Source organism: Artemia franciscana, chromosome 17 (genome assembly GCF_032884065.1).
Source record: "Artemia franciscana chromosome 17, ASM3288406v1, whole genome shotgun sequence".
In the NCBI taxonomy this organism is placed as follows: domain Eukaryota; kingdom Metazoa; phylum Arthropoda; class Branchiopoda; order Anostraca; family Artemiidae; genus Artemia; species Artemia franciscana.
Window position 1 is genome coordinate 17,993,678 of NC_088879.1, and position 25,744 is coordinate 18,019,421.

At 33.6% G+C, this 25,744-nt stretch overlaps 1 protein-coding gene across 1 annotated transcript in view; it reads left to right on the forward strand.

The window, feature by feature from the left end:
- Positions 1 to 25,744, forward strand: part of LOC136037950 (leucine-rich repeat-containing protein 49-like) — a 52,487-nt gene that overhangs the window by 19,870 nt on the left and 6,873 nt on the right. Inside the window, exons 4-7 of the mRNA XM_065720834.1 lie at positions 3,121 to 3,266; positions 7,546 to 7,718; positions 13,109 to 13,978; positions 24,477 to 24,695. Coding sequence (XP_065576906.1) covers positions 3,121 to 3,266; positions 7,546 to 7,718; positions 13,109 to 13,978; positions 24,477 to 24,695 — 1,408 coding nt within the window. The remainder of the gene's footprint in view (positions 1 to 3,120; positions 3,267 to 7,545; positions 7,719 to 13,108; positions 13,979 to 24,476; positions 24,696 to 25,744) is intronic.

A 25,744-nucleotide genomic window follows, 5' to 3' on the forward strand; every position in this document is an offset into this window, starting at 1 on the left:
CCGATCAAAAGCTATAAACCTGAGAAACTTCGCCTGAGTTTCGAAAAAGGGGGAGGGAAATACTCCAAAAATTCAAAGTATTTTAATGAAAACCTCACCATCAAACTCAGCGCATCAGAGAGCCTTACTGAAGAACTTCTATCCAAATTTTAGGCCTCCATCTGCAAAAATCTGGAATTTGTATTTTTGTTAGAAAAAAGACTACTGATGTGTGTTTATTTGTTGTTTTGTATTGGGGAATCGGAGGTGATTGTATCAAAGAAACAGTTCTAGAACATCGGGAGATGGTTTTTTCTAACCAAAATTAAAAGTTCTAGTTGATAAAATCGTCTGATCAAAATTTTTGGATACCTATTTTGTTCAGAATAGTTGAAAAGCTCAGTAACTATGTATTTGAGGATAGCATACCCCCCCCCCCCCCAGAGCCCCTGGGGAAAGGGCTGTAAGTTGTGAAAATTTTCCATAGTTTTTGCAGTTTTTATTATTAGGAAGTTTATAGACATTCTTCGCGGGGATGGGGTTGTAGGGGGAGGGAATTTGCTATGAAGGCGGAACTGGATTTCTGAGAATTATTTGAGGAACTATCAGGAATTAAATGAAAAAAACAAGTTTTTCAACTGAAGGTAAGGAGCAACAATAAAACTTAAAACCAACAGAAATTATTCCGTTATGAAGGGGATGTCCCCTTCTAAAAAGAAGGGGACATCTTTTTTCAGGGGAAAACATTCTCAGCAGTTTTGATCTTTGAAAAATGTTTGAGAGTGACTAATACATTCTGTAGTCAATCCCAAAACGTTTCTCGTAATTGTAAAACTTCAAATTTCTATCAATATTGATATCCAAAGATACTTAGTCGCTGAGGTTAAACTTGTGGCTTATATGGCAATACGGCTGCCCTAAGAAAAATGCTGTATGTACATTCTTAATAAATCAAATCGGGTATTTCAATCATTATTTTGATAGTCCTTATGACAAATTTGAGACTAAGCTCTCAATATGGCCATCCTATAGAGAAAACAGCTTGTTTCTATTTGATAGAAGGTTTCTAATTGTGAATAAAGTTTTCATATAGGGAATCTCCTGTTTTCTGGAAAAAAATCTTAGGTTAGGATATGAAATATTCTATATGCTTCTATATTACACAATGCATAATCGATTTTTATAATTTAGGTGCTGTTGTGATGCTGTTAGATTCCGTACCTTTTTTTAAAATTACTTTTGAATTGAAAATAAAGTTGTCCCTAATCAGCATTGCTAGTATTAAGAATTTAAGCATTCTTTATTAAATTCTATTAAATATTTAAAAATCTTATAATATTTTTAAAAAGTCATTTTTTAATAAGATCTTAAAATTTTTAATAAAATATTTAAGAATAATAAAAAATGTTCATATTAATATTTGCTTGAATTTAAAACATAGCTGTGACTTGATTGTAAGAAGTATATTTTAATTACAAAAACTTGAGCAGTAACATTGTTACTTTAATCATTTCTAAAAAAAAAATTGTAGAAGCTTTGAAAAGAAAGAAGGCATTATTCCAGCCAAACTGAAAATGAAAAGAAAAGATTATGAATGAATAGATGAAACCCAAAAGAAGCAGAAAATAAAAGGAATAATCATACTAAAAAAAATAAAGTGAACGCTCGGAGTAAGAATTATGACCCAAAACTAACAGAATTTAAAATGAATAATCAACTGAAATTTAAAACTTAATTCCCAAATATTTTTTGTTGGTCTATTGCCTCGGTAAAACCTTTGAGATCAAAAGCGTCATTTGCGCGAGTTTCATGACAAAATTTGGTTGTTTCAGGAGTAGACCCTTGGAAACTTTGGAAATCTTGACCTAACAAGAGTTTCGAGCTGATGGGACAATCAAAACCAAAAATGTCCACTTTTCTTATTAAAATTACCAATAAAAAAATTACATAACTTAGGAAAATTGTCACTTTGGCTTTGACGGTAATGTTGACTCTTGAAGGCAGGCTTATAAGTGGCGCAATTTTGTCAAAATCTAGGGGGGGGCAGCGTTGGAGCCAATTTTTCTAAATTAAGTCAAAATAACAGTGAAAAATGAAAAATGAGGCATATAGTACAATGAAGGAAAATATGTACTAAAGAAAACTGATCCATTTCTGTAAATACTTGAATTATGCAGGCTTATCTTAGTTTTGGCAAGATTTTTGAAGAAACTAAGTTTCAGCTGGCGGAAGGGTAATGGGAGGGGGGTGTGAACCGAGGTCTCGAAGGGGCAGTTCCCCTCTACCTCACAGCAAATTAAGCTCCTGATGCTTATTACAGCTTTAAACCATCTCTACCAACCATTTATCTCAAAATATGGATCCACTTTCATGGAGAATCTACATTGGTCTCCAAGATAAAAAAAGTCCTCAAAAGGGGGGGATGTTTGCCCTCACATCACTTTTGATCCTAAGAAATTGCGCGAGAAAATTCAGTTTCTGATCAGATGAATCCCTTCTGAAGTTTTTACGACCCAACTTGACAACTATGACACTGTAAACTTGTGAAAACTATGACAACCTGGTAACGTTTTGACAGCCCAGTGACTGTTTGGGAAAAAACACGTAAGGCACATTTCTCTTTACTAAGTCAAAGCAAGTGCGTTGACGAAAAAATAACAGGGACAGATTTGAGTTTTTTTCAAAGATAATAAAAAGGTAAAAACCCCCTGTTTTCGAGTACTTTTTTGGTCAGTAAACTAATTATTAATAATCTTCTTCAAATTCTGGAATATTGTTTTCAAGAGGGCTGGTGAATTAAAAGCAAAATACTAGATAGATAGGGTTGTATCATTTGCCAAAAAAAAAATTGAAGTTTCTATTTTAGTCGTATCCCATGGTTCAATAATAATCTTAAAGCTATTAAACAAAACTACTGATTAAAACTGTCTGTGTCACAGGGTGATTGGGCTAAAATTATTGTATTAAAAAAGTTTTATCTCAAAATATTAAAATAAGAAGGTTCCCAAACTGCCAAACTGCTAAGTAAATAAGAGGTTCCCAAACTGCTTTATTTAGCTTATTCCTATAATTTCAATCGTTTCATCTGAATTAATAAAGTATATATGACGTATATATGTTTGATTTGGGTATTCCTTACAGGCTCAAAGACCTTCAAGGTGTTCTAAAATTAAACTCTCTTGAAGAATTGTCCCTTGATGGCAACACTGTGACACTTGATCCTTCTTATGTAAGAACAGTTGTCGGATCTTTTTCATCGCTCAAAATCTTGGATGGCAATGTACTAGGTAAGACGAAATGACGACAAAACTGAAAAGGTTAAGCCATATATGTGGTGCATGACGTATTCGTGCGAAGTAAAATGTTATTCTCTTGGAAAGAGAAACGTAAAAGTACCATATAAAAGATTTGAAGATGCTTCTGGTTACTTTTGGCCAAATCACTAATTAATTTTGCTAATTAGTGCATGACGTATTCGTGCAAAGTAAAATGTTATCAAATAGTTCGTGGTAACGAACTGTAAATAAGGAGCGTTCACGGCTCAATAGTAACCGAAACTCTAAAAAAAACAGAATTTTGATACCAATATTTACATCAAAAGAATCACATTTTAATGCTGATTTTAAATATATAAGTTTCATCAAGTTTAGTCTTACCCATCAAAAGTTACGAGCCTAAGAAAATTTGTCTTATTTTAGAAAGTAGGGAGAAACACCCCCTAAAAGTAATACAATCTTAACGAAAATCACACCAGCAGATTCAGGGTATCAGAAAGCCCTGTTGTAGAAGTTTTAAGCTCCTATCTATAAAAATCTGGAATTTCGCATTTTTCGCCAGAAGACAGATCACAGATGCGTGTATATTTGTTTTTTGTTGTTTTTTTTCCCAGGGGTGATCGTATCAACTCAGTGGTCCTAGATTGTCGCAAGAGGGCTCATTCTAACGGAAATTAAAAGTTCTAGTGCCCTTTTTAAGTGGCCAAAAAATTGGAGGGCATCTAGGCTCCCACGCTCATTATTCCCCAAAGTCACCGGATCGAAATTCTGAGATAGCCAACTTGTTCATAATAGTCGAAAAACCTAATAAATAGGTCTTTGGGGACGACCTACTCCCCCACAGTTGCCGTGGGAGGGGCTGCAAGTTACAAACTTTGACCGTTGTTTACATATACTTATGGCTATTCGGAAGTGTACAGACATTTTCAGGGGGACTTTTTGGTTTTTTTGGGGGGGGGGAGAAGTAATAAAAACATACGATAATAGAAGCTCATTACGTAATTAATTCGTAAATTACGTATATTTTTTACTAATGAAAACGTTCGTAAGAAATTAAAAGTTCTAATTGCCTTTTTAAGTAATCAAAAAATTGTAGGGCAACTAGGCCTCCTCCCCCACTCCTTTTTTCTCAAAATCTTCCGATGAAAACTATGAGAAAGCCATTTAGCAAAAAAAAATTAATGTGCAAATTTTGTTTTCATTATTTATGTGCGGAGAACCAAAGTCAAAACTTATATATATACTATAATTTAGATAATGCTGATTTTAAATATATAAGTTTCATCAAGTTTCGTCTTACCCATCAAAAGTTACGAGCCTGAGAAAATTTATCTTATTTTAGAAAATAGGGAGAAAAACCCCCTAAAAGTAATACAATCTTTAGGAAAATCACACCATCAGATTCAGCGTATCGGAGAGCCCTGTTGTAGAAGTTTTAAGCTCCTATCTATAAAAATCTGGAATTTCGCATTTTTCGCCAGAAGACAGATCCCGGATGCGTGTATATTTGTTTTTTCGTTGTTTTTTTTTCCCCAGGGGTGATCTTATCGACTCAGTGGTCCTTGAATGTCGCAAGAGGGCTCATTCTAACGGAAATTAAAGTTCTAGTGCCCTTTTTAAGTGACCCAAAAATTGGAGGGCATCTAGGCCCCCTCCCACGCTCATTTTCCCCCAAAGTCACCGGATCGAAATTCTGAGATAGCCAACTTGTTCATGATAGTCGAAAAACCTAATAAATAGGTCTTTGGGGACGACGTACTCCCCCACAGTAGCCGTGAGAAGGGCTGCAAGTTACAAACTTTGACCGTTGTTTACACATACTGATGGCTATTCGGAAGTGTACAGATGTTTTCAGGGGGAGTTTTTGGTTTGGGGGGGGGGAGAAGTAATAAAAACATATGATAATAGAAGTTCATTACGTAAGTTAATTCGTAAATTACTTATACTTTTTACTAATGAAAACGTTCGTAAAAAATTAAAAGTTCTAGTTGCCTTTTTAAGTAATCAAAAAATTGGAGGGCATCTAGGCCTCCTCCCCCACTCCTTTTTTCTCAAAATCTTCTGATGAAAACTATGAGAAAGCCATTTAGCCAAAACAAAATTAATATGCGAATTTTGTTTTCATTATTTATGTGCGGAGAGCCAAAGTCAAAACTTGCATCAATTCAAAAACGCTCAGAAATCAAATAAAAAAAAACAACTTTTTTTTAACTGTAGGTAAGGAGTGACATTAAAACTTAAAACGGACAAATATTACTCCGTATATGACAAGGGCTTTTCCTCATTAACCCCCCACTCTTTACGCTAAAGTTTTTTACTGCTTTAAAAAGTTAAGTGAAAGAGTCAAACTTTAGCGCAAAGAGCGGGGAGTTAAGGAGGATAAGCCCCTTTAATATGCGGAGTAATTTCTGTTCGTTTTAAGTTTTAATGTCGAACCTTACTTTCAGTTAAAAAGAACTTGTTTTTTTGTTTGAATTTAATTCTCTTAGAAAGAGAAACATAAAAGTACCATAAAAAAGATTTAAAGATGCTTCTGGTTATTTTTGGCCAAATCACTAATTCTTTTGGCAATGCTCAACGAAGTTATGAGGCTAGAATATGTGTCTGCAATGGTATCTGAGAGATAGGTATAATTTCTTGTTACTGACCCTTTGAATTGAAGTCGAAATGAAGGATAAATTTTTAGTCAACTTTTGGGGCTGAGCTTCAGTTATAACTTGTGTTTCCGTCGAGCCTGACTATCTGCGCTACATTTTTTGTCACTGCTGAGGATTTTAAAAACAGCTATAACTTGCGTTTCGATCATTCCAACAGCAAATATCCTCTTTATATTTTTTGTTGTTGTTACTAAGAAATTAAAAAAGTAAATAGGGAAAAACACTATGCATGTTTTTGCCTTCAAAGCATCTTTTTATGCAGAAAGATTCTTTTTATTACCCCTCCGACCGCCTCCTTGGAAACGTTAAAAAAAATTAGACAGCACCCTGATGTTTGATTATAAAAACATTTAATTTTTTCTTTTCTTAGTCAGGATTGATAATCATAGCAATGATCAATCCCTTAATCAGGATTGAACATCATAGCAATGACCTTAATCCACGCATTGCGTGTGCTATATTGATTAAGGTGACTGATGTCCTCTTGTAGCTTAAAAGCGTACTTAATGTGACTCCATTGTATGTTCAGAGATGTAGTATAAGTGTTAAGAAACTGAATTTAAAATCAGAGAATATATGCTTTTGATTTAAGGAATGTACCCTCAATTTCATAGGTTTACGGATTACTTACCATTGACTCCTTACTATGGATTCCTTACCACATTCCATGGATTACTTAGTATCAATATCTTGATGTTTTTTGTTTGATGCAACTTCAGGTAAAAGGCAATTGAAAGAAAAGGTAAGAAACTTACCATTGATTCCTTACTATGAATTCCTTACCACATTCCATGGATTCATGGATTACTTAGTATCAATATCTTGATGTTTTTTGTTTGATGCAACTTCAGGTAAAAGGCAATTGAAAGAAAAGGTAAGAAACTTACCATTGATTCCTTACTATGAATTCCTTACCACATTCCATGGATTCATGGATTATTTAGTATCAATATCTTGATGTTTTTTGTTTGATGCAACTTCAGGTAAAAGGCAATTGAAAGAAAAGGTAAGAAACTTACCATTGATTCCTTACTATGAATTCCTTACCACATTCCATGGATTCATGGATTACTTAGTATCAATATCTTGATGTTTTTGTTTGATGCAACTTCAGGTAAAAGGCAATTGAAAGAAAAGGTAAGAAACTTACCATTGATTCCTTACTATGAATTCCTTACCACATTCCATGGATTTATGGATTAATTAGTTTCAATATCTTGATGTATTTGTTTGATGCAACTTCAGGTAAAAGGCAATTGAATTAAAAAGAAATATAATTCTTCACAGTACTAAAGCTATGAAAGTTGTTAGCATTATTTGGCTATTTTTAAGCTAAAATTCAGAAAACATTATTCTTAGGTTTGTTTATTCGTTTCTTGGAAGCTTTTGGGTAAATTAGTTCTGCATTTTGTTGCAATTCAACTAAATTCACAAGAAAATTCCAGTGATAAGCTGAAAATGTGTAAAACATGTTTAAGTTAACGAATGACAAATGGCTGGTTCTTGTAGTTTTCTTGTACTGAATCCAAATCAGTTCTTCATTTTTTTTAAATGTCTTTACTGTTTTTATTATGACATTTGGCTGATTTGAGTCACAAGAAAGGAAAGTTAAACATTTGGGGTACTTTACGCAGATGAACTTGTTCGTCGTGAAGCAGCTGCATGGACCAAACTACAGAAAGTCAAAGAAGACAAAGCCCAGGCATCAGTTTGGAGATTTACAGAAATAGAGCCTATTCAAAATGCACGTAAACAGTGGGAAGAAATGCAGCTACACAGATTTAAAGTTGCAGAAAAGGAAAAACAGGTAAGGATTGATCAATAATCGCTGCATTTAGTAAAAGCAAAATGAGAGAGACGCTGCCATTAACGTTAAATAGATAAATGCTATGTTGAAAAGAAACTAAAATGCTATTCCGGGGCTTGGAAAATATGGTTTCCGTTCTCATTGCTGTGTATATTTTCTGTATATTTTTTTTTTGGAATGTGTCCGCAATTTTTGGTTTGTTGATGTTATAAGAAAATTATTTTTTTATTTATATGTTGTTTTGTACAAATGATACACTAGCCTTTAAAGACATAGAGACCGTTGGCCCTTTGTGGTAAATTTTATTTGTTTCGAGTTTGACTAGGTTATTAATTGGAATTTCTTTTCGTGTTTCCTCCTATTTACTCTTTGATATTAATTTCTTTTCATTTTACGTTTGCATTATCATATGACTTTATTTCTGCTCATCTTTGGTTTAACATTGCTCTTTAATTTTCTTGGGAAAATATTTTTTTTCATTGATTTCTTTTCATATTAATTGAATTTCTTTTTTTTATTGCTTAATAAAAGGAATATTTGTAAAGTGTTTTCAGGTGTTCAGCATAAGAAATAAGATTTTGTCGTTTTAATTTTAGAGTAATTAAAAAAAGAACTAAGAAAAGTTTTACCATAAAATTTTGTGTTGGGTGAGGTAAATATGTATTCGAAATTGGAATAACTTTGGGCATCAATAGGACTGAACACTCCCTGGTCTCATCCTATTACATCCTTACCCCTAATCTCACATCTTGAATGCGGACGAGTATCGATCGACCATTCTATTATAAGAATCTTGATATGCTATGATTTTGCTTTAAATGCTCGTTCGCTTTAACAGATGTATTTACGGGTCACTTAAAAAAACTTGTTAATAAGACCATAATAATAAAACCAGACCGTCAAGAATCAATATGATCAGATTTGTTTGAATTTAGGTGTCTTTTTGGCCAAGAATTTAGAAGTAAACTATCGTAAAAAACGAATTTTCCACACCATGAATCAATATAGTCACAATTTCTCCAAAATTTTTTGTTTCTCATAAATTTTCTTAATCCAACCAAGTCAAAATTTAAAATGCTCTTGCACCACTAGTCTGATACTACCTCAATGCTTCAACCGGATCTCCTAAGCCGTTAATTTCTACTCCTGAGATATTGCAGATATAGTATTTTGATAACCAGGATGTAATAGTGTTTTTTGATGTTTTCCTGAAAGCAGCGATTCAGTGTCCAACTCCCACCCTCAGTATTCAATAAAATTTTCAATTAAATACCGAAGCCATTCTTGAGGTATTGAATTCACGCCGCTTGGACATCCTGGTAGTACAAAGTTCGCTGGATCTAACTCTCTACTTAACAGTGGATAAACTATAAGCTTTATACGAGTTTCTAGTGGAAAAATTGCCAAGCCCTCCCTCCTTCCTTCCTCCAACAGTGCCAGTAATCTTCAATTCCATTCCCCAAACTGTTCTCTAAATATTGCAAATATGCTATTTAGACGACCTGAATAACTGATTTATCTCACCCCTTCCCAAATCAAATGATAAATCAGCTTGACCCTCTTATTCTTCAATACTCGCTCATAGTTTCAACTTAACCTCCAACCAATCCCAAGATGTTGTAAATAATTTGAAAAATCAAGTACAGATAGCGTCTTTCGATTTACAGAAATTTTCATTTAGTATCTAAAGCTCCATCTCAGGAATCTTAACCCAGTAAATAATCCGTAAGAACTCAATAGAAATACAGCTTATAAGGAACAACCAGTTTTTAGTCAATTGCCGGGCCGTCTTAAGACCCTCACCCGCTCCCAGCAAAATCTATCATTTTGTTTTCTTAGAGAAATAATTCTGAAAGTTTAAATATTTTTGGTTGCCCCAGACCAAACACCCCCCCCCCTCACATTTACCATTGCAAAACCTATGTATATGATTTCTGCCCCATTCCATGGTACTTTGGGGTTCATGTCCTCATCTGAGACATATAGACTATTTTGAAAAATATGGCTGTCTTAAAATTTGGATCATATATCTTTATTTTTATATAAAATAATTTAAAAATCTCTATCACAAGCCTCAAAGGGCCAAATTTAAATTTCGGACTCTTGAGCTACAATATAAGAAAAAAAAACCATAAAAAAAGGCATTGCAACTAAAAAACTGGCAAATAGTGCCAAAAACAACAATATCAAAATGGCAAACCATTCCTTAGTCAAAAATATTAAGTTTCGAAAAGTCAGAAAGTTTTAAAGGTAAAAACTGATAAAACTGAAAAAAGAATGAAATCAAGTATATATAAAAAAGGCTAAAAAGAACATATAAAAAGGGGGAAGGAATAAAACAAGCAAATGAACATAAAACTTGGGTATCATCATCACTGAATAAAAAAAGGAAAACTAGTGCTTTATTTTTATCAGTAATGAAGGGGAAACAGTTTTGTCATATCTGGAGGTAAAATGACGAATGGGGACAAGATAAAAACGGGTTGAGAAACAGTCCTTGGCAGGCAGCGTCTGGGTCGGGAGTGTCTTTTGGGAAAATGTTTTCCGTGCGAGAGTTTTTTATTGCAGGTTTTGCAAAAGAGGTTTTCCTGTGCTCAAGTGTTTCCGACCTGACCTTTCAAATAATTTGTGGTAACAAACTGTAAGTAAAGAGCGATGTGACTCAATGGTAACCGAAACTCTAAAAACGAAAATTTTATGTCAATACATATATCAAAAGAATCTGCTTATTATGTTGATTCCAATTATATGCGATTCATCAAGCTTAGTGTTACGTATTAAAAGCTACGAGCCTGAGGAAATTTGCCTGATTTTCGAAAAATACCCTCTAAAACTCAAGGAATATTAATGAAAACCAGACCATAAGTTTCAGCATATCCCAGAAACCTGATTTAAGTTTCAAACTTTCATCTTCGAAAACGTGAAATTTTGTAGCTTTTTCCAGGAGAAAGTTTTTTTTTCAGGGTTTATCGCATCAAACCCGGGGTCCTAGAATATCGAAAAAGGGCTCATTCAAACTGACATTAAATGTTATAGTGCCCTTTTTAATTGACTAAAAATATTGGAGAACAACTGCCCCCCTCCCACAAACCGTTTTTCCTAAAAGTCGACCGATCAAAACTCTAAGGTAACCATTTTGTTCAGTATAGTTGAAAAGCCGAGTAACTATGTCATCTAGAATAACGTAAGCCCCCACAGACACTGAGGAAAGTTTTTTAAGTCAGTAAATTTGCCCATTGCTTATGTATAGTATTTACTAATGGGAAGTATACATAAATTTTCCGGGGAGGGGGAAAATTTTCTACTTGGGGAATTTTCTACTGGGATAATTTTTCATGGGGAAGGAAGTTGCCAGGAGTGAGCTTTCCAAGGGAAATTTCACATTAGGGGAATTTGCCAAGATTCCTACGCAAAACTATTTTTACTTGATTGCTTTCTTAATTTTCTTCTTTGCCAAGTTAATTTACATGTGGAGATGCTATGGGGAATTGTCCAGGGGAAGTATTTACCGATTCGTAATTGCTTAGAGTATTTTTTGTAGGTCGGGGGTGGGGGCATTTCAACGGGAGAAATTTTCCACGGGGGATTTTTCCGCAGGATAAATTCTCCAAAGAAAATTCTCTGCGGGAGCACCTTTCTACTGCGGGGCGGTGGGTACTTGTGAGAAGAATTTTCCACAGGGGAGGATTTTCGGCATGATTATAACAGCAACCAGAAAAAAAGTTTTTTTAAAATAAAATTGGGCTAAGAAAAAATTGTCAGTCAGAATCATCAGCACGAATTCTTCCAGGGGTAATTTTCAGCTAGAATGGAATTGTCTGGGGCGAATTTTCCTTTTTTTGGAGTGGGGGGTATTTCATTTTGGAAGAATATTACATGGAGGGATTTCCCTCGAGGGGAAGGAAGTTTCCATGGAGGAGAAGTCAGAGTTTCCGGAATTATGTAAAGATCATTTGTTTCCTTTTTTCATCAGATTATTTGCTTTGTTTTTTCAGTTAAAAAACGAAACTTCTTCATGTAAATGTGTCTTAGGAAACTAGCAGTACAATAGATAAGAATAGTTAACACTATTGTACACTTACTCTTGGAACATTTCAGTATTTTGGATATTGAAAGTGTTGCGTTGAAAGTATTTTCAACGCAAAAGTTTTTCGGTACTTTTAAGAAAGGTTCTTATTATTCAATTTAAGCGACCCTTATGTTTCAGAAATCGTTCTTAAGGAATTGGGGCAAAAGTCAATTTTTAGCATAAGCAATTTTATATTAATTTTGCCAAAATTAATAAGCAAGTTCCCCTTTGATTGTTCATGTACGGTGAGCCAAATTCAAACCTGCATTATTTGAAAAACGTTTAGAAATGAAATAAAAAAAACAAACAAGTTTTCTTTTTAAACTGAAGGTAAAGAGTGACATTGAAACTTAAAATGAACAGAAATTTTTTCCATATATGAAGGGGCTGTTCCCTCCTCAACGTCTCGCTCTTTACGCTAAAAATTGCCTCTTTGTCACAGCTCTTGTTTTTAAAGTGATAAAAAACTTCAGCCTAAAGAGCAAGACGTTGAGAAGGGGGCAGCTCTTCTCATATATGAAATAATTTCTGTTCGTTTTAAGTATTAATGTAGCTAGCTTACTTTCAGTTAAAAAAAAAACTATTTTTTTTATATAATTTCTAAAGGACCTAGTATGGAACTTGGCTTTCGTTGAAAATTATTCTCAGGGCTCTTTTTTAAATAGGTTGTATTTTTTCTGATTCTTCACAGGAAATTCTGGGATTTCGAACTGAAAAGGCATATTCAAGACGGGGGCGAACAAAAGAAGTATAAATCCTTAACAAATGGGAGGGGGACGCTAAATTTATTTAAGAACGTAAGGTGGGAAATTGACTCATTAGCTCTATGGACAATATGTTTAACAGGGATATTTCACTTTGAATTACGAAAGATTTGTGAAATCAAGTAATTTAAAGGAGAACATAGAAATATCTCGGAGACAGGGCTGGAAAATGGGGTGAGCTCTTAAAGAAATATATTATTATTATCATAGACGTAGAAGGGTCTACTCTCATGTCTAAGTCCACAAGTGCGTCTGGAACATCATTAAGGATGCTCATAGGGTAACTTTTTAAGTTTATGTTGCAGGTGTCCAAGATCGTTAGGTCGTCCGAAAATTGGTATCTATCAGGAAATTCCTTAGCAAGGCTATTAATGATAACTGTAAAAAGGAGGGGGAGGGGGTAGGATTTTTTTGAAGATTCACAACGATTGTAGCTACTAGTACCGTCGCTCAAAGGCTTATTGAGGATGGAATCATCCTTCAGTATGTAACAAAAACAGTTATGATATTTTTCTGAGCCTGTCCTCTGTAGTTAGAATTTTTACCTTTTTTTTTAGATCGCAATAGTGAGACCGATGACAAGATGTCAGGCGTTGGACACAGGCTCCTTAGTTTCTATTACTCGGAGCAGTCCCGCAAATCCAACAAGTGGAGGGCATTTAAGAGCACGCCAGAGGAAGCGAATGTCTCATACTGCTCGGCCTAAATCTAAGACGATAAGTTCTGTGCCCTTGTTTTCTACTAGATCTCAGATTATCCAGCAAATTTACCGTGGGACTAACTACATCCCGTCCAAAGATGAAGATACAGCCAGGCCCATAGTAAAAAGATTGCCTAAAAACCAGTATGTATTTTCGGGATTAGAGGAAGCATCTCAATCAAAGTTGGCTCCCAGAAGTGATTTTCCTACTTTGATAAGAGAGAAAGTCGTGTCATGTGATCATTCCGATTTAGAAGAATCACCTAAAGCTATACCAATTACGGGAAAACCGAAAAGAAACAAAAACCCTCGTAAGACGAGCTTGAGAACTAGCTACAAAGACGAAGGAAAAGATTTTGTAATAAAAATTGAAGAGTCAAGCATGGAAGTATACGGAGTTAGTGCGGTAAAAAAACTTATAGAGAAGCCTTTGCCAGCTGATTTTTGTAAGTCTGTCACTAATGTTCTATTCAATCTTGTTATATTTGATATGCTACCGCCAGTTTTCAGAAAGATGCAAATAATATTACCAAATGCTGTAACTTTTGTTATGAAAGAGACAAATATATCGAATTTGGGACAAATTAATATGTTTGGAATGTTAGAAAAAATTCATTGTTTAGATATAAAAAGTGAAGGCAATGGCATTACAAGAAAGAAAAATTGGAAGTCTTTTGTCATCTACCGGCTAAATCATCTTGGATTGAGGGAAATAAACGGAAAAGAGGTAAGGTGGATTTCCTCTAAAAATTTTTGTCTTTTTACTCGAAGGACAATGCTTCGTTTCACAATCCCTTAATAACGTTTACCATAAAGAAAATCATCACAAGCGAAATACTAGGTATACTCAAGTATTACAAATATATATAGATATTATTATTATAATCTCCTGACGACTGCTTGATATGAAAGCATGCAAAAACAAAATACAGCAGGAATACTCGAGAGTAGGCTAAGGCCTTCTTCTTGAGGCCAATTATTTAACTTACTTATAAAATGTCAAACTCAGAATAAACAGGCATACCTATGAATAAATGAATGAATGGAACCTGAACGTAAGAGAAAATGAATATAATAATAATAATAATAATAATAACAATAATAACAAATAAGATTAAGGCTGCCATTCACTTAATCCTTACAAAAACTAGAAAATTATTTCGGCATTATTGAAAACAATAGTTATGTTGAACAATGTGTTATTGTTTTCATAATGTCAGCAACAACAACAACAAAGTAATATAAAATACCGCTTTAGGTTAGAAAATAAAAGCTACTACGAATAAGAGTGGGACTATGCTTTTGAAAGACTAGTGTCATTTACAATTTGCCAAAAGTCTCCATTTTTCATATTTCAAAATATCAACTACTACAAAGATTAAGATCCAGCAGTTTGTAGGAATGAACTGGAAGTAACGAGCAGCTCGGCCCAATAGTAACCGAAACTCTAAAAAAAAAATAGAATTTTGACAACAATAAATGCATCAAAAGAATTGGCTTGTTATGTTGATTCCAAATGCATAAGAAACATTAAGCTTATTGCCACCCATCAAAGCTTAAAACCCGAAGAAATTTTATTTTTAAAAAAGGAGGGAAATATTCCCAAGAAAACAAGGAATCTTATTAAAAATTGCACCTAATCAGATTCAGATTCAGCGCAATAGAGAGCCCCACTGTAGTGGTTTCAAGCTCCAATCTGCAAAAACGTGGAATTTCGTATTTTTGCCAGAAGGAAAGTCACTGGTGCGTCTTTATTTATTTATTTGTTTTGTTTTTTCCAGGGGTGGTCGTACCGAGCGGTAATATAAGATTGGGAGAGGGCTCATTTGAAAAAGAAATTAGAAGTTCTATTTCTCTTTTTAAGTGACGAAAAATTTTGGATGGTAACAAGCCCCCGTCCCACGCCCGTTTTCCCAGTGTCGGCTGATCGAAATGTTGACACTAGTAGTAAGGCATGTCTACCTCTGGAACTTAGGCCTACATAATTTATTTCATTGCTATAGCCTCTCTATGTCCGGAAAATACGCCTGAGGCTCTAAAGATTATACTCTAAACCTTATTGCATGTTCAAACGGTACACACTTAATATTCAGTATTGCAATGACAATTCTATTAATAAATTTTTTATTTAGTTTGAATAAATAACTCTCCATTTGGGGAAGTTGAAGATTTTGATGAATATGAATTTTTGAATAAATGAATCTGAATCTGAATGGCATTGGTCTTATGACACGTGCTTGGGTAAAGTAAACTGGACGCATTTTAAAATACGAAGTGAATTTTAATGAATCAAAAAGCGACAAATCTGTTACCTATTTTTTCTTATGACACGTGCTTGGAGAAAGTAAAGCGGTGAACTTGCACACCCAAAGGAGTAATTGCTAAGACATGTTTTTAGATCGATTTTATGGTCATCCATGTCCCACCTCCAAGGGCCCTCAATGCCCCTCCGAATTTTACCCTTCTCCCTGTTTTTGAGAATTAGAATTAAAACTATTTTTGGATTTAGAACTTTTCCGAACCTAGAATTTTTTTGAACTTAAAAGTTTTTGTAAGCAGGTGAACTTATGTCCCCAAAAACAAATTTTGTTTAATATTACAAAATCTTGTCATGCATTATCAAAGTCTTGTGAGATATTATGAGAATATTAATGTGAGAATATGTGAGATATTATGAGATTTATCACATATATCTTGAAAGTTATTATCAAAATCTGGAATGGTTCTAGTAAAAGCGTGTCTGTTACTATCAAAGTATTGTTAGAAATTACTGATATTTTGTATGATATTATCAAAAGCTTGTTTGATATTATCAAGAATTTTGCAGTACACTGTCAAAACCTCGTCTGATATAACTAGAATTTTCTATTGTATTATGAAAACCTAAAGTTGAATTATCAAAATCATACCTGGCATTAACAAAATGTTTCTGCTACTTTCAAAGCGTGTCTGATATTGTCAAATTCTAAAGTGGTCTGATCTAAATATATGATCATCATTTTTTCAAACCAGCTTAATAGCCAGACTTTCAGAGATGCCTTGTCCCGTCTCCCACAGATGCTGGGCAAAAATTATAATTTGTCCAACTGCATAGGTTAGGTTACATTAAATTAACTACTATTAAATTTGGTTCGCTTAGGTTAGGTTAGCCTTGCTGACCACGGTGACCTAACCTGAACGAACCAAGCCATCTATAACTGAGTTAGGATAGGTGGAAACAATTGGGCCTTAATGCACGGTCATGTGTCCCTGGCTTTGAAAAAAAAATACAAAGTAGCAAGACTTCACAATATTTTAATCTTTTTTCCACATTATTCATTTTAAATTAAAGATTACGCTGCTGAATACAAATGAACTAACATACACAAATAATCTCTTCACATTAACAACAAACAAAAATAGTGACCAGTATACAAATACCACTTGCAGGAATTTAATAAATAGCTGAGTCTGTTGTATACAAAAGTGGATTGATCAAATTTTCGTTACTCCGCCTGCTACTAAAACACATGGAATTTATCAACTAACCGAACTTTTTATGCTCAGAAGTGCCTATATTAAATTTGTGATACTTAGTTAGCAATCAAGCCCTCGGAATTTACCAGCTAGTTGTGTTATTGGTACTCAAAAGTACTTTTTTTTTATTTTTGATGCTCAGTTAGTAACTAAGACACTCGCAAGTTACCAACTAGAGGGGATTGTTGTACTCAAAAGTATTATTATTAAATTTTGGTACTCGGCCTGCAAGTAAAACACACGGAATTTATAAATTAGTTGAGTTTGTTATGCTCAAAAGTGCTTTTATGTAATTTTGTGGTACTCAGCCAGCAACTAAAACATTCAGATTTATCAACTAGCTGAACTTGTTGTGCTCAAAGGTTCATTCATTAAATTCTCATTACTCAGTCAGCAACTCAAACATTCGGAATTTCCCAACTAGTGGAGTTTGCTATATTCGAAAGTGCTTTTATTAAAATTTTCGATACCCAGATTGAAACTAAAGCACTCAGAACTTACCAACTAGTTGAGTTTGTTATAGTCAAAGATGCTGCTATTAAATTTTTGGTAGTCAACCAGCAAGTGGAACACATAGATTTTATGAACTAGCTGAGTTTGTTGCAGTGAAAAGTGGCCTCATTAAATTTTTGGTACTCAGCCAGCAACTGAAACACTCAGAATTTACCAACTATCTCAGTTTGTTGTTGTCAAAAGTGCTTTTAAATTCTTGTTATTGAAAAGTTCCTTTATTAAACTATTGTTACTCAGTCAGCAATTAAAGCACACAGAAAAAACTAACTAACTTGTTGTACTCAAAAGTTATTTTTCTTAAATTTGTAGTACTCTGCCAGCAATTAAAACACTCAGAATACTCAACTAGTTGAGTTTGTTGTAGTCAAAAGTACTTATATTAAATTTCTTTACTCAGTCAGTAACTAAGACACAAGGAATATACCAACTAGCTGAATTTGCTGTGCTCTGTGTATTTACTAATTTTTTTTTTACTCAGTCAGCCACTAAAACACCCGGAATTTACCAACTATGTTAGATTATTGTAGTCAAAAGTGCTTTTATCAATTTTTCGGTACTTAGCTAGCAAAGAAAACACACGGGATTTATCAATTAGTTGATTTTGTTGTATTCAAAACTGCTTTATTTAATTTTTGTTATTCAGTCAGCAACTAAAACACACAGAATATACCAACTAGCTGAGTTTGTTATACTCAAAAGTGCCTTTATTAAATTTTTGATATAAAGTTGGTAGCTGAAAGATTTGAAGTTTACCAGCTAGCTGAATTTATTGCTGTCAAAAGTGCTTTTATTAAATTTTCGGTGCTCAGCGAGCAAGTAAAACACACGGATTTTATCAACTAGCCTTGTTTCTTGTACTAAAAAGTGCTATCATAAAATTCTTGTTACTCAATCAGCAACTAGAAGACTCGGGATTTATTTGCTACCGGAGTTTGTTGTAGTCAAAATTGTTTTTATTAATTTTTTTGATACTCAGTCAGCAACTAAAAAGAATGGGAATTTATCAACTAGGTGAGTTTGTTGTAGTCAATTAGTTACGGTTGTTGTACTCAAAAGTGTTTTCATTAAATTTTTGTTATTCAGTCAGCAAGTAAATTATATGGAATTTACCATCTGGCTGATTTTGTTGTACTCAAAAGTTTTTTCAATGTATTTTTTGGTATTCAGCCAGTAATTAAAATATTCTCAATTTAACAACTACCTGAATTTGCTGTAGTCAAATGTGCTTTAATTAATTTTCTTACTAATTCGGCAACTAAAACACTGGGAATTTACCAACTAGCTGAGTTTATTGTAGCCAAAAGTGTTTTATTAAATTTATAGTGCTCAACGAACAAATAAAACCCACGAAATTTATCAATCAACAACTAAAACAACAACAATTAAAACATCAAAAACAACAGTTGCTCAATCAACAACTAAAACACCCAGAATATATCAACTAGCTGAGTTTGTTGTACTAAAAAAGGCTTTATTGTAACATTTTTCTCATATGGCTGTCGTATCATTGCTTAAATTATATAAAACTTTATTAATTTCGACTTTATGCGTACCCCAATACTAAAAAATAAACTTTTAAAAAGTTTTATCGTCTCACTTTCCTCATAGGGCTGTCGTATCATCGCTTAACATATATATGACTTTATCAATTATAACTTTATGCAAACCCCAATTCTAGGCAATACATTATAAAAGGCTTTTATTGCATCAGGCTGTCGTATCTTCGCTTAAAATATATACTACTTAATTAATTTTGACTTTTTGCATACCCAAATACTAAGCAATACTTTTAGAATTTTAACTCCCGAAAAATTCTAAGTCAAAAAGTTTTGAGTCGAAAAAATTCCAAGGCCAAAAACAAAAAGTCCCAAAAAAGAGGGGACAACAAGTTTGGTAAGGGGTATTGGGGGTCCTTCAGAGATTGGGACATGGTTGACCATAATTTCCCTCTAAAAATTGCTATAGCAATTGACTCGTTGGGGAACCCAAGTTCGCTGGTTTAAATTGCCCGAGCGTGCGTTATAAGACCAGATTTAATTTAATCCAGTAAAATCTCCAGATACATATGGTTTACAATAAAACGCAAATGATACAACGAGCTTAAGATTTTTACGTTTAGGGAAGGGAGAATAGGGTAGCAGCTAAACTCCTATTTGTGGTAATTTTTGTTTCTTTTAAGTTTGACTTGAATATTCAATTTTTTTGATATTTTTAAGACCTATTTATTCGTCCATATTAGTACCTACCATTTTTACGCTTCTTATGATCATCTGTTTTAAAAATTAAATAAAAAACAAGTTTGTGTTAGGCTCAAAAGTAAGGAGCAACATCAAAACTTAAATCGAACAGAAATTATCGCGTATATGAAAGGTCCCCCCAACACCTCACTGTTCACGCTTAAGTTTTCCGGCATTTTAAAAAAAAGTTACTGATTGTTCTAATTAAATAATCTTTGTCTTTCAGGAGTCGTTTTTAAGGAATTGGGACCAAATTTGAGCTTTAGCGCACATAGCAAGGTGTTGAGGAGGGGAAAATCCCATCATATACGTAATAATTTCTGTTCATCTTAAGTCTTAATGCTGCTTCTTGCTTTGAACTGAAAAAACTTCTTTTTTTGTTTAGTTTCTGATCGTTTTTAATTAACGCCAGGAAATCTGGCAGAAAAATACTTCTGCCCATAGAAATGTCCTCTGGACAATTCAATTGTGGTGAAAATTTACCCCAGACAATTACCCTTAACATGTCCATACCTAAAATTCCGCCGGTAAATATAAAGCAAGACCTACACAGAAACTGCATATAAAAATTCAAGCGAATTCCGCCAGTATAAAATTTCCCTTGAAAAGCTCACCCCTGAGAAATTTCATCTCCCTGGTAAATTCTTCCGGTGTAAAATCCCTCCAGCAGAAAATTCGTCCTTTCCTCCTTACCTGAAAAATGCATACATAATTTCCATTTACGTAAACTATACATAAACAATAGTAAAATTTTCACTTAGACATTTCGCAAGGGGCTTGGAGGGGGGGGGTCATGTTATCTCCAAAGACATAGTTACTGGGTCTTTAAACTTTGCTGTCAAAATTAGTATCTTAAAACTTTGATCGGATAGTTTTGGGGGAAAAGTGTCATGGGAGGGGGCCTTTTGGCCTCAAATTGTTTGATCACTTAGGAAGGAGTCTAGAGCTTTTAATTTTCGTTAATATGAGTCCTCTCCCTACATTTTAGGCATACTGGGTTGATATGATCAAGCCTGGAGAAAAACAACAAACAAATAAACCGGCATCTGTGATCTTTCTTTGGGTAAAAATACAAAATTTCAAATTTTTATATATAGGAGCTTGAGATTTCTACAATGGACTCCTTTGATATGCTGAATTTGATATTGTGATTTTCATTCATATTCTATGACTCTTAGGGGATGTTCACCCCCTTTTTTTCAAAAATCAGGTGAATTTTCTCAGGCTCGTAACCTTTGATGGGTAAGACACGACTTTATGAAACTTATATATTTGGAATTAATGATATAATCCTTTGATATAATTAATCAAATGAATTATATCCTTTGATACAATTATTGGTATTAAAATTCCATCTTTTGTGGTTTCGGTTACTATTGAACCGGGTCACTCCTTACTTACTGTTTGTTTCCACGAACTGTTTGATTTCTGTTTTTTTTTCGTATCAAATATTCCTTAATATCAATTTCTAATCGTTATGAGTTAAAATTGTTATAAAAATTCTTTTTTGGCTCAAGTAAATCTAATCAAGAAGACAAAGTTGCAAAAATTGAATCCAGAACCTTTTTTTCCAAACGGTCTTAATTATTCATCCATTATTTGCAGGGCTAAGGGGATTTTAATGCATAAATTCTATCTTCTGTAGTTTCGGTTACTATTGAACCGGGTTACTCTTTACTTACAGTTCGTTACCACGAACTGTTTGATTTCTGTTTGTTTTGAATATCATATATTCCTTAAAATTAATTCCTAATCGTTATGAGTTAAAATTATTTAAAAATCCATTTTTAGCTCGAGTAAATCTAATCAAGAAGACAAATCTGCAAAAATGGGATCCAGAACCAAGGTCTTTTTTCCAAACGGTCTTAACTATTCATCCATTATTTGCAGGGCTAAGGGGATTTTAATGCATAAATGTTAACAGTTGAGTTTAAGGTCCCCAATCAAGGGTTCATTTGTCTTGCGGGTTAAAGACTTATGTCTTGTTGTCCTTAGACCGTCGATGCAAAGAAATCGGAATAATTCGTTCAAATAAAGGCCCATTTACGGAAAAACAATTTTTTCGTGAGGGGCTTGGACAACTAAATATGGATAATAACACGGAAAACAGACTAAGATATACAGTTTTTTCCAAGATGTTTCTAAATTCTAATTCTAAATTCTAAAATGCAGGTTCTAAATTTATCAGTTTTGTCTTCGACAGCTCTTGAAATCATCCTCTCAAATTCCCATTTTAGAGTCTATCAACGTTTTAACTACCTGGAACACATTTGGCACCCTAAATTTCAGCATTAAGTTAAATTCAAACGCTACAAGATGGAGACTTTTCTTTCAGTAAATTTATTTAAGACTTTTCTAAAAAAGACATTTTTAAAAGAAAATTAAAGAGTTGCATTAAAGCTAAGGCAAAAAGCAATAAAGTAAAACAATAATTCGAACTTAAACTGAGAAGAAATCACGGTCAAAGAATAAATTAGACCCAAAATGAACAGAAAGAGAAATGGATGATCAAGCATAGGTTATAAGGAACATAAATTACCACAAACAGGAGAAGGGTTAACAGGCTCTAAGCCTTCTAACGGCCAGAGCGTCAGTTGTGCTTTACTGGATTTATTTTTGGAACACTGTTTTGTATTTGTCATAAAATCAGTCGGAGTTTAAATGAAGGGATATGAGATACTAATTCCTACGTATTTCAATAGACTATACCCATATTGGAGATGGAGAGATACGTAATTTGTACAATGAAATACGCTCTTTTAGGCACCTGGTATCCCTCTCGCCTAAATAATGACCTATCGCCCTTCTGTGACTATAGCTGATGCGCAATTCTGCATCGCCAGATATAAATCCATTAAAAAGTAAGTTATCTAACTTAGTTAAGTCAAATATCATGATAAATGTTCATATTAAGGAATGGTATTGTGTGAACTACGGGACTTTTCCGGACCAAATGTGCCACCGCAGAAGACAACTTCATTTGCATCTGGGACAGTTATTATACAATTTTTTATAACTTTAAACCAAAAGGCTATCTAGAATTTTCAGTCGATTGTATCTTGGCTCTCTTTGCTTAAAATAGTAGCTTCGTATCACAAAATAGCAGAAAACATAGAAAACCAAACCTGAGGCACAATATTTTTGGTCGCTTAAAAAAGGCACTAGAAATTTGATTTTCGTTCGAATAAGCTGTCATTCAATCTTTTAAGACCATCAACTCGATACGATCACGATAACATAGATTAATGAAGAAAGTAACAACGCACTTATGAAATTTCTTCCAAAATTATGCAAAACTTAATATTTTGGTAGGTATGGCCTTAAATCTTCTATTGTAAATTTCTCTGATATGTCAAGTCTAGTGTTTTCTTTAAGATGTCTTAATTTCTTTAGGGTGCTTCCTGCTTTTTTCAAAATTCATGCAAATTCATTCAGACTCAGTTTTTTATGGGTAACTTTAAATTTCATGAGTATTTATATTTGTAATAAGCAGAAAGTTTTTGTTATGCATTAATTGTTATCGAAATTCTTTTTTAAAAGTTTTAGTTACTTTTTACTGAAATGCTCTTTAATTATTATTTTGTTAACACGAACTGTTTAACGTCGCGGACGCTTAGGTCACACTGTCTTTTTAGACGGGTATTTTGCATGCTCCTTTTTGATAAGAAAAGTGCCCTTTTTGTGTCTTGAAATAACGCTGTGTCTGGTCAAGATGGTCCTGGAAGTGAAATTAATGTGTAAGGGTATAACTGTCATTCAATCACTTTTTGTTCGTTAGGCTAAAGCAGCAATAAAATTCTCAATTCGATTAAACTTTCATTCAAAATTGTTCAACAACTGATTCAGTACAATCAGTCTTGGTGAGAAAAGGAAAAATAACAATAAAGTAACAAATAAACACGTGCCCATAACAAAGAAAAAAAGTCAAAGAAAAATAATTGCCTGTTTTTACTTGTAGTACCTTAAAAGTTTTGTTAAGGGGCTAACAGTCGTCCAAAATCTGGTTTGAACCAGACTTTGTTCAACATTAACTGTACTAAGAAATATCGATGAGTGTGTTTGAACTTAACACATTTTATGTATTTGCAATCAGCAGGAAGTACAGATCATTTTGATGTATATATTTGTTTCCAACATTTGGTTCTATAGTTTTCTCTTCTGCTTTCTCCTATTTTCTTGGTGTTATTTTGTGTGGCCTTTCACTCACACAATTTGAAGTGGTTCCGTATCTGGGATTCATTCTGGATCAAAATCTGAGTATGGAGAACATATTGCAATATAAAAGAATACAAGTTAGGGAGACAAGAAAGAGTGATGTAAGCAGAGGCATAGGTTGAATCAGTTTGAAATTCGTTTCTAGGTTTTGTTTATAAGTAGAAAGTTAACCACGACTTATGAATAGCATTAAACAAAATTTCAGGAATTTTATAATGTTAATGGTTCGAGAGAGGGTTTCTTTTCCTGATATATTGATCTTTATTCTTCTTGTTTTTAATTGTCTTTTCTGCAGTTGCATTTTTTTATTTTTTTTATTGTTTCTTAATAGATATGACATGTATGGTACCCAGAAGATGGGTTTTTAAAGCATATTTTACTGTAATGTGACATTGAGTTTGCTGTCACATTGAGTTTTGTTAAGAAAATTGCTTAAATTCAATTGAGTTCTCTCAAGACGAATCTAATCAATTAATTTTAGTCATGGATAATTCGCTCTATTGCAGAGACTATCTAGATGTACAGAATTTTAACTTTTATTCGCTAACAGTGGTCAAATATAATTTGAGTAATTGATGGCATTGCAGTTCCTTAAACAAAGATTGAAGTCTCGGAGTTTCTGAAATAGGAATGTCAGGTTCTACATATAAAAGTAAAGAAAAATTTATATTTTTCTCATATAAGAATTTATTTTTGAGACTATCCAATATCAAAATTGTTAAATTTAAATTTGGTTTCTTTCAGATTTCCTCAAATGATATTGAAAAGGCTAACGTTGAATTTGGAAGCCTAGATAACCTTATAGACATTCTTTTGCCAAGTACGGGCAAGAAGATTTTGACCAGATACCCATCATTAGAAAGTATAGGTGATCTCTTTGACTCAATATCAAATGAAGATGATGATCTGCCTTGTAAGGGTATTATTCGCCAGAACCTGAAATATATGCCAGCTGTTAAAACTGTAAGTATTTCTTGCCATAAATACAAATTTCCATTTAGGTGTGGACCTAAACAAACATTAGAATGTTCAAATTCTAAAAGTAATTTCCAGTTCCTTTGGTGTTCTGTTAGTGATATCCAAAAACATAACCTATTTGGAACGGAAATAATATGAGAAACCTGTTCTAGGGTTCTTGCCCTTGATTATCAGATAAATGTCTTTTTTTTTTGTAAACTTAATTTTGTTTCGTTTTAACTTCAATGCTTAAACCATTAAATAATAAACTAATTAGCTAGCCCCTAAGAAAATGCAGGCTACGGTTAACCCATACAGGAAACAAAAATAGCTTGAAAAGCTGAACCTAAATTTTATATTTCAATTTTGAGGGATTACTCATTGCATTTGGTCAGAGTTTATGTTCACCACCTTGGAGGTGATTCACGTAGTGTTCTGTTTGATTTTAGTTCCTTAGTTCGGTTTATGATCCTGACATGTGAAATATTATGATTTAAAATTTTTTCTACATAGGCTTATTTTTTCATTTTTCGAATTAGTTGAGTCTAGAGAGATAAAGAGTGTTTTGTGCAGGAAAAGGTTCCTTTACTATTCGAGATATCTTTTCCGATGGAAGATAGGGTTTTGTGAAGTTTTGTAACGGGTTTGTTATACTGTGAATTCATACAGTGGTAGTTTTGCCCCTAGGTAAGTACACCTGTCCTATACTTCCTGGGTATATTTGTGGTAAGCCCACATCTTAAAATTAACGAGGGAAGAGCTTGCACAACTCATGGTCCGCCACGGCTGGTTTATAGTACCCTTATACCACTTGTAGTGGTACTGGTGGCACCAATCCATGCAAACTGTCTTTAGCAGGAAGCTAACACTAGTGGCAGCAACGAGGTGGTTGTAGTATAATACCCTACTGCCATTAGTAGTGACGTTTAATGGTACCATGCATTGAAAACTGCTTTTTACAGGAAGCAAACACTGGTGGCAGTAACTTGGTGGAACTATCAAAATACTTATATTAAATCCAATATGTGTTTCCAAACAGTCAACCCCAAAGGCAT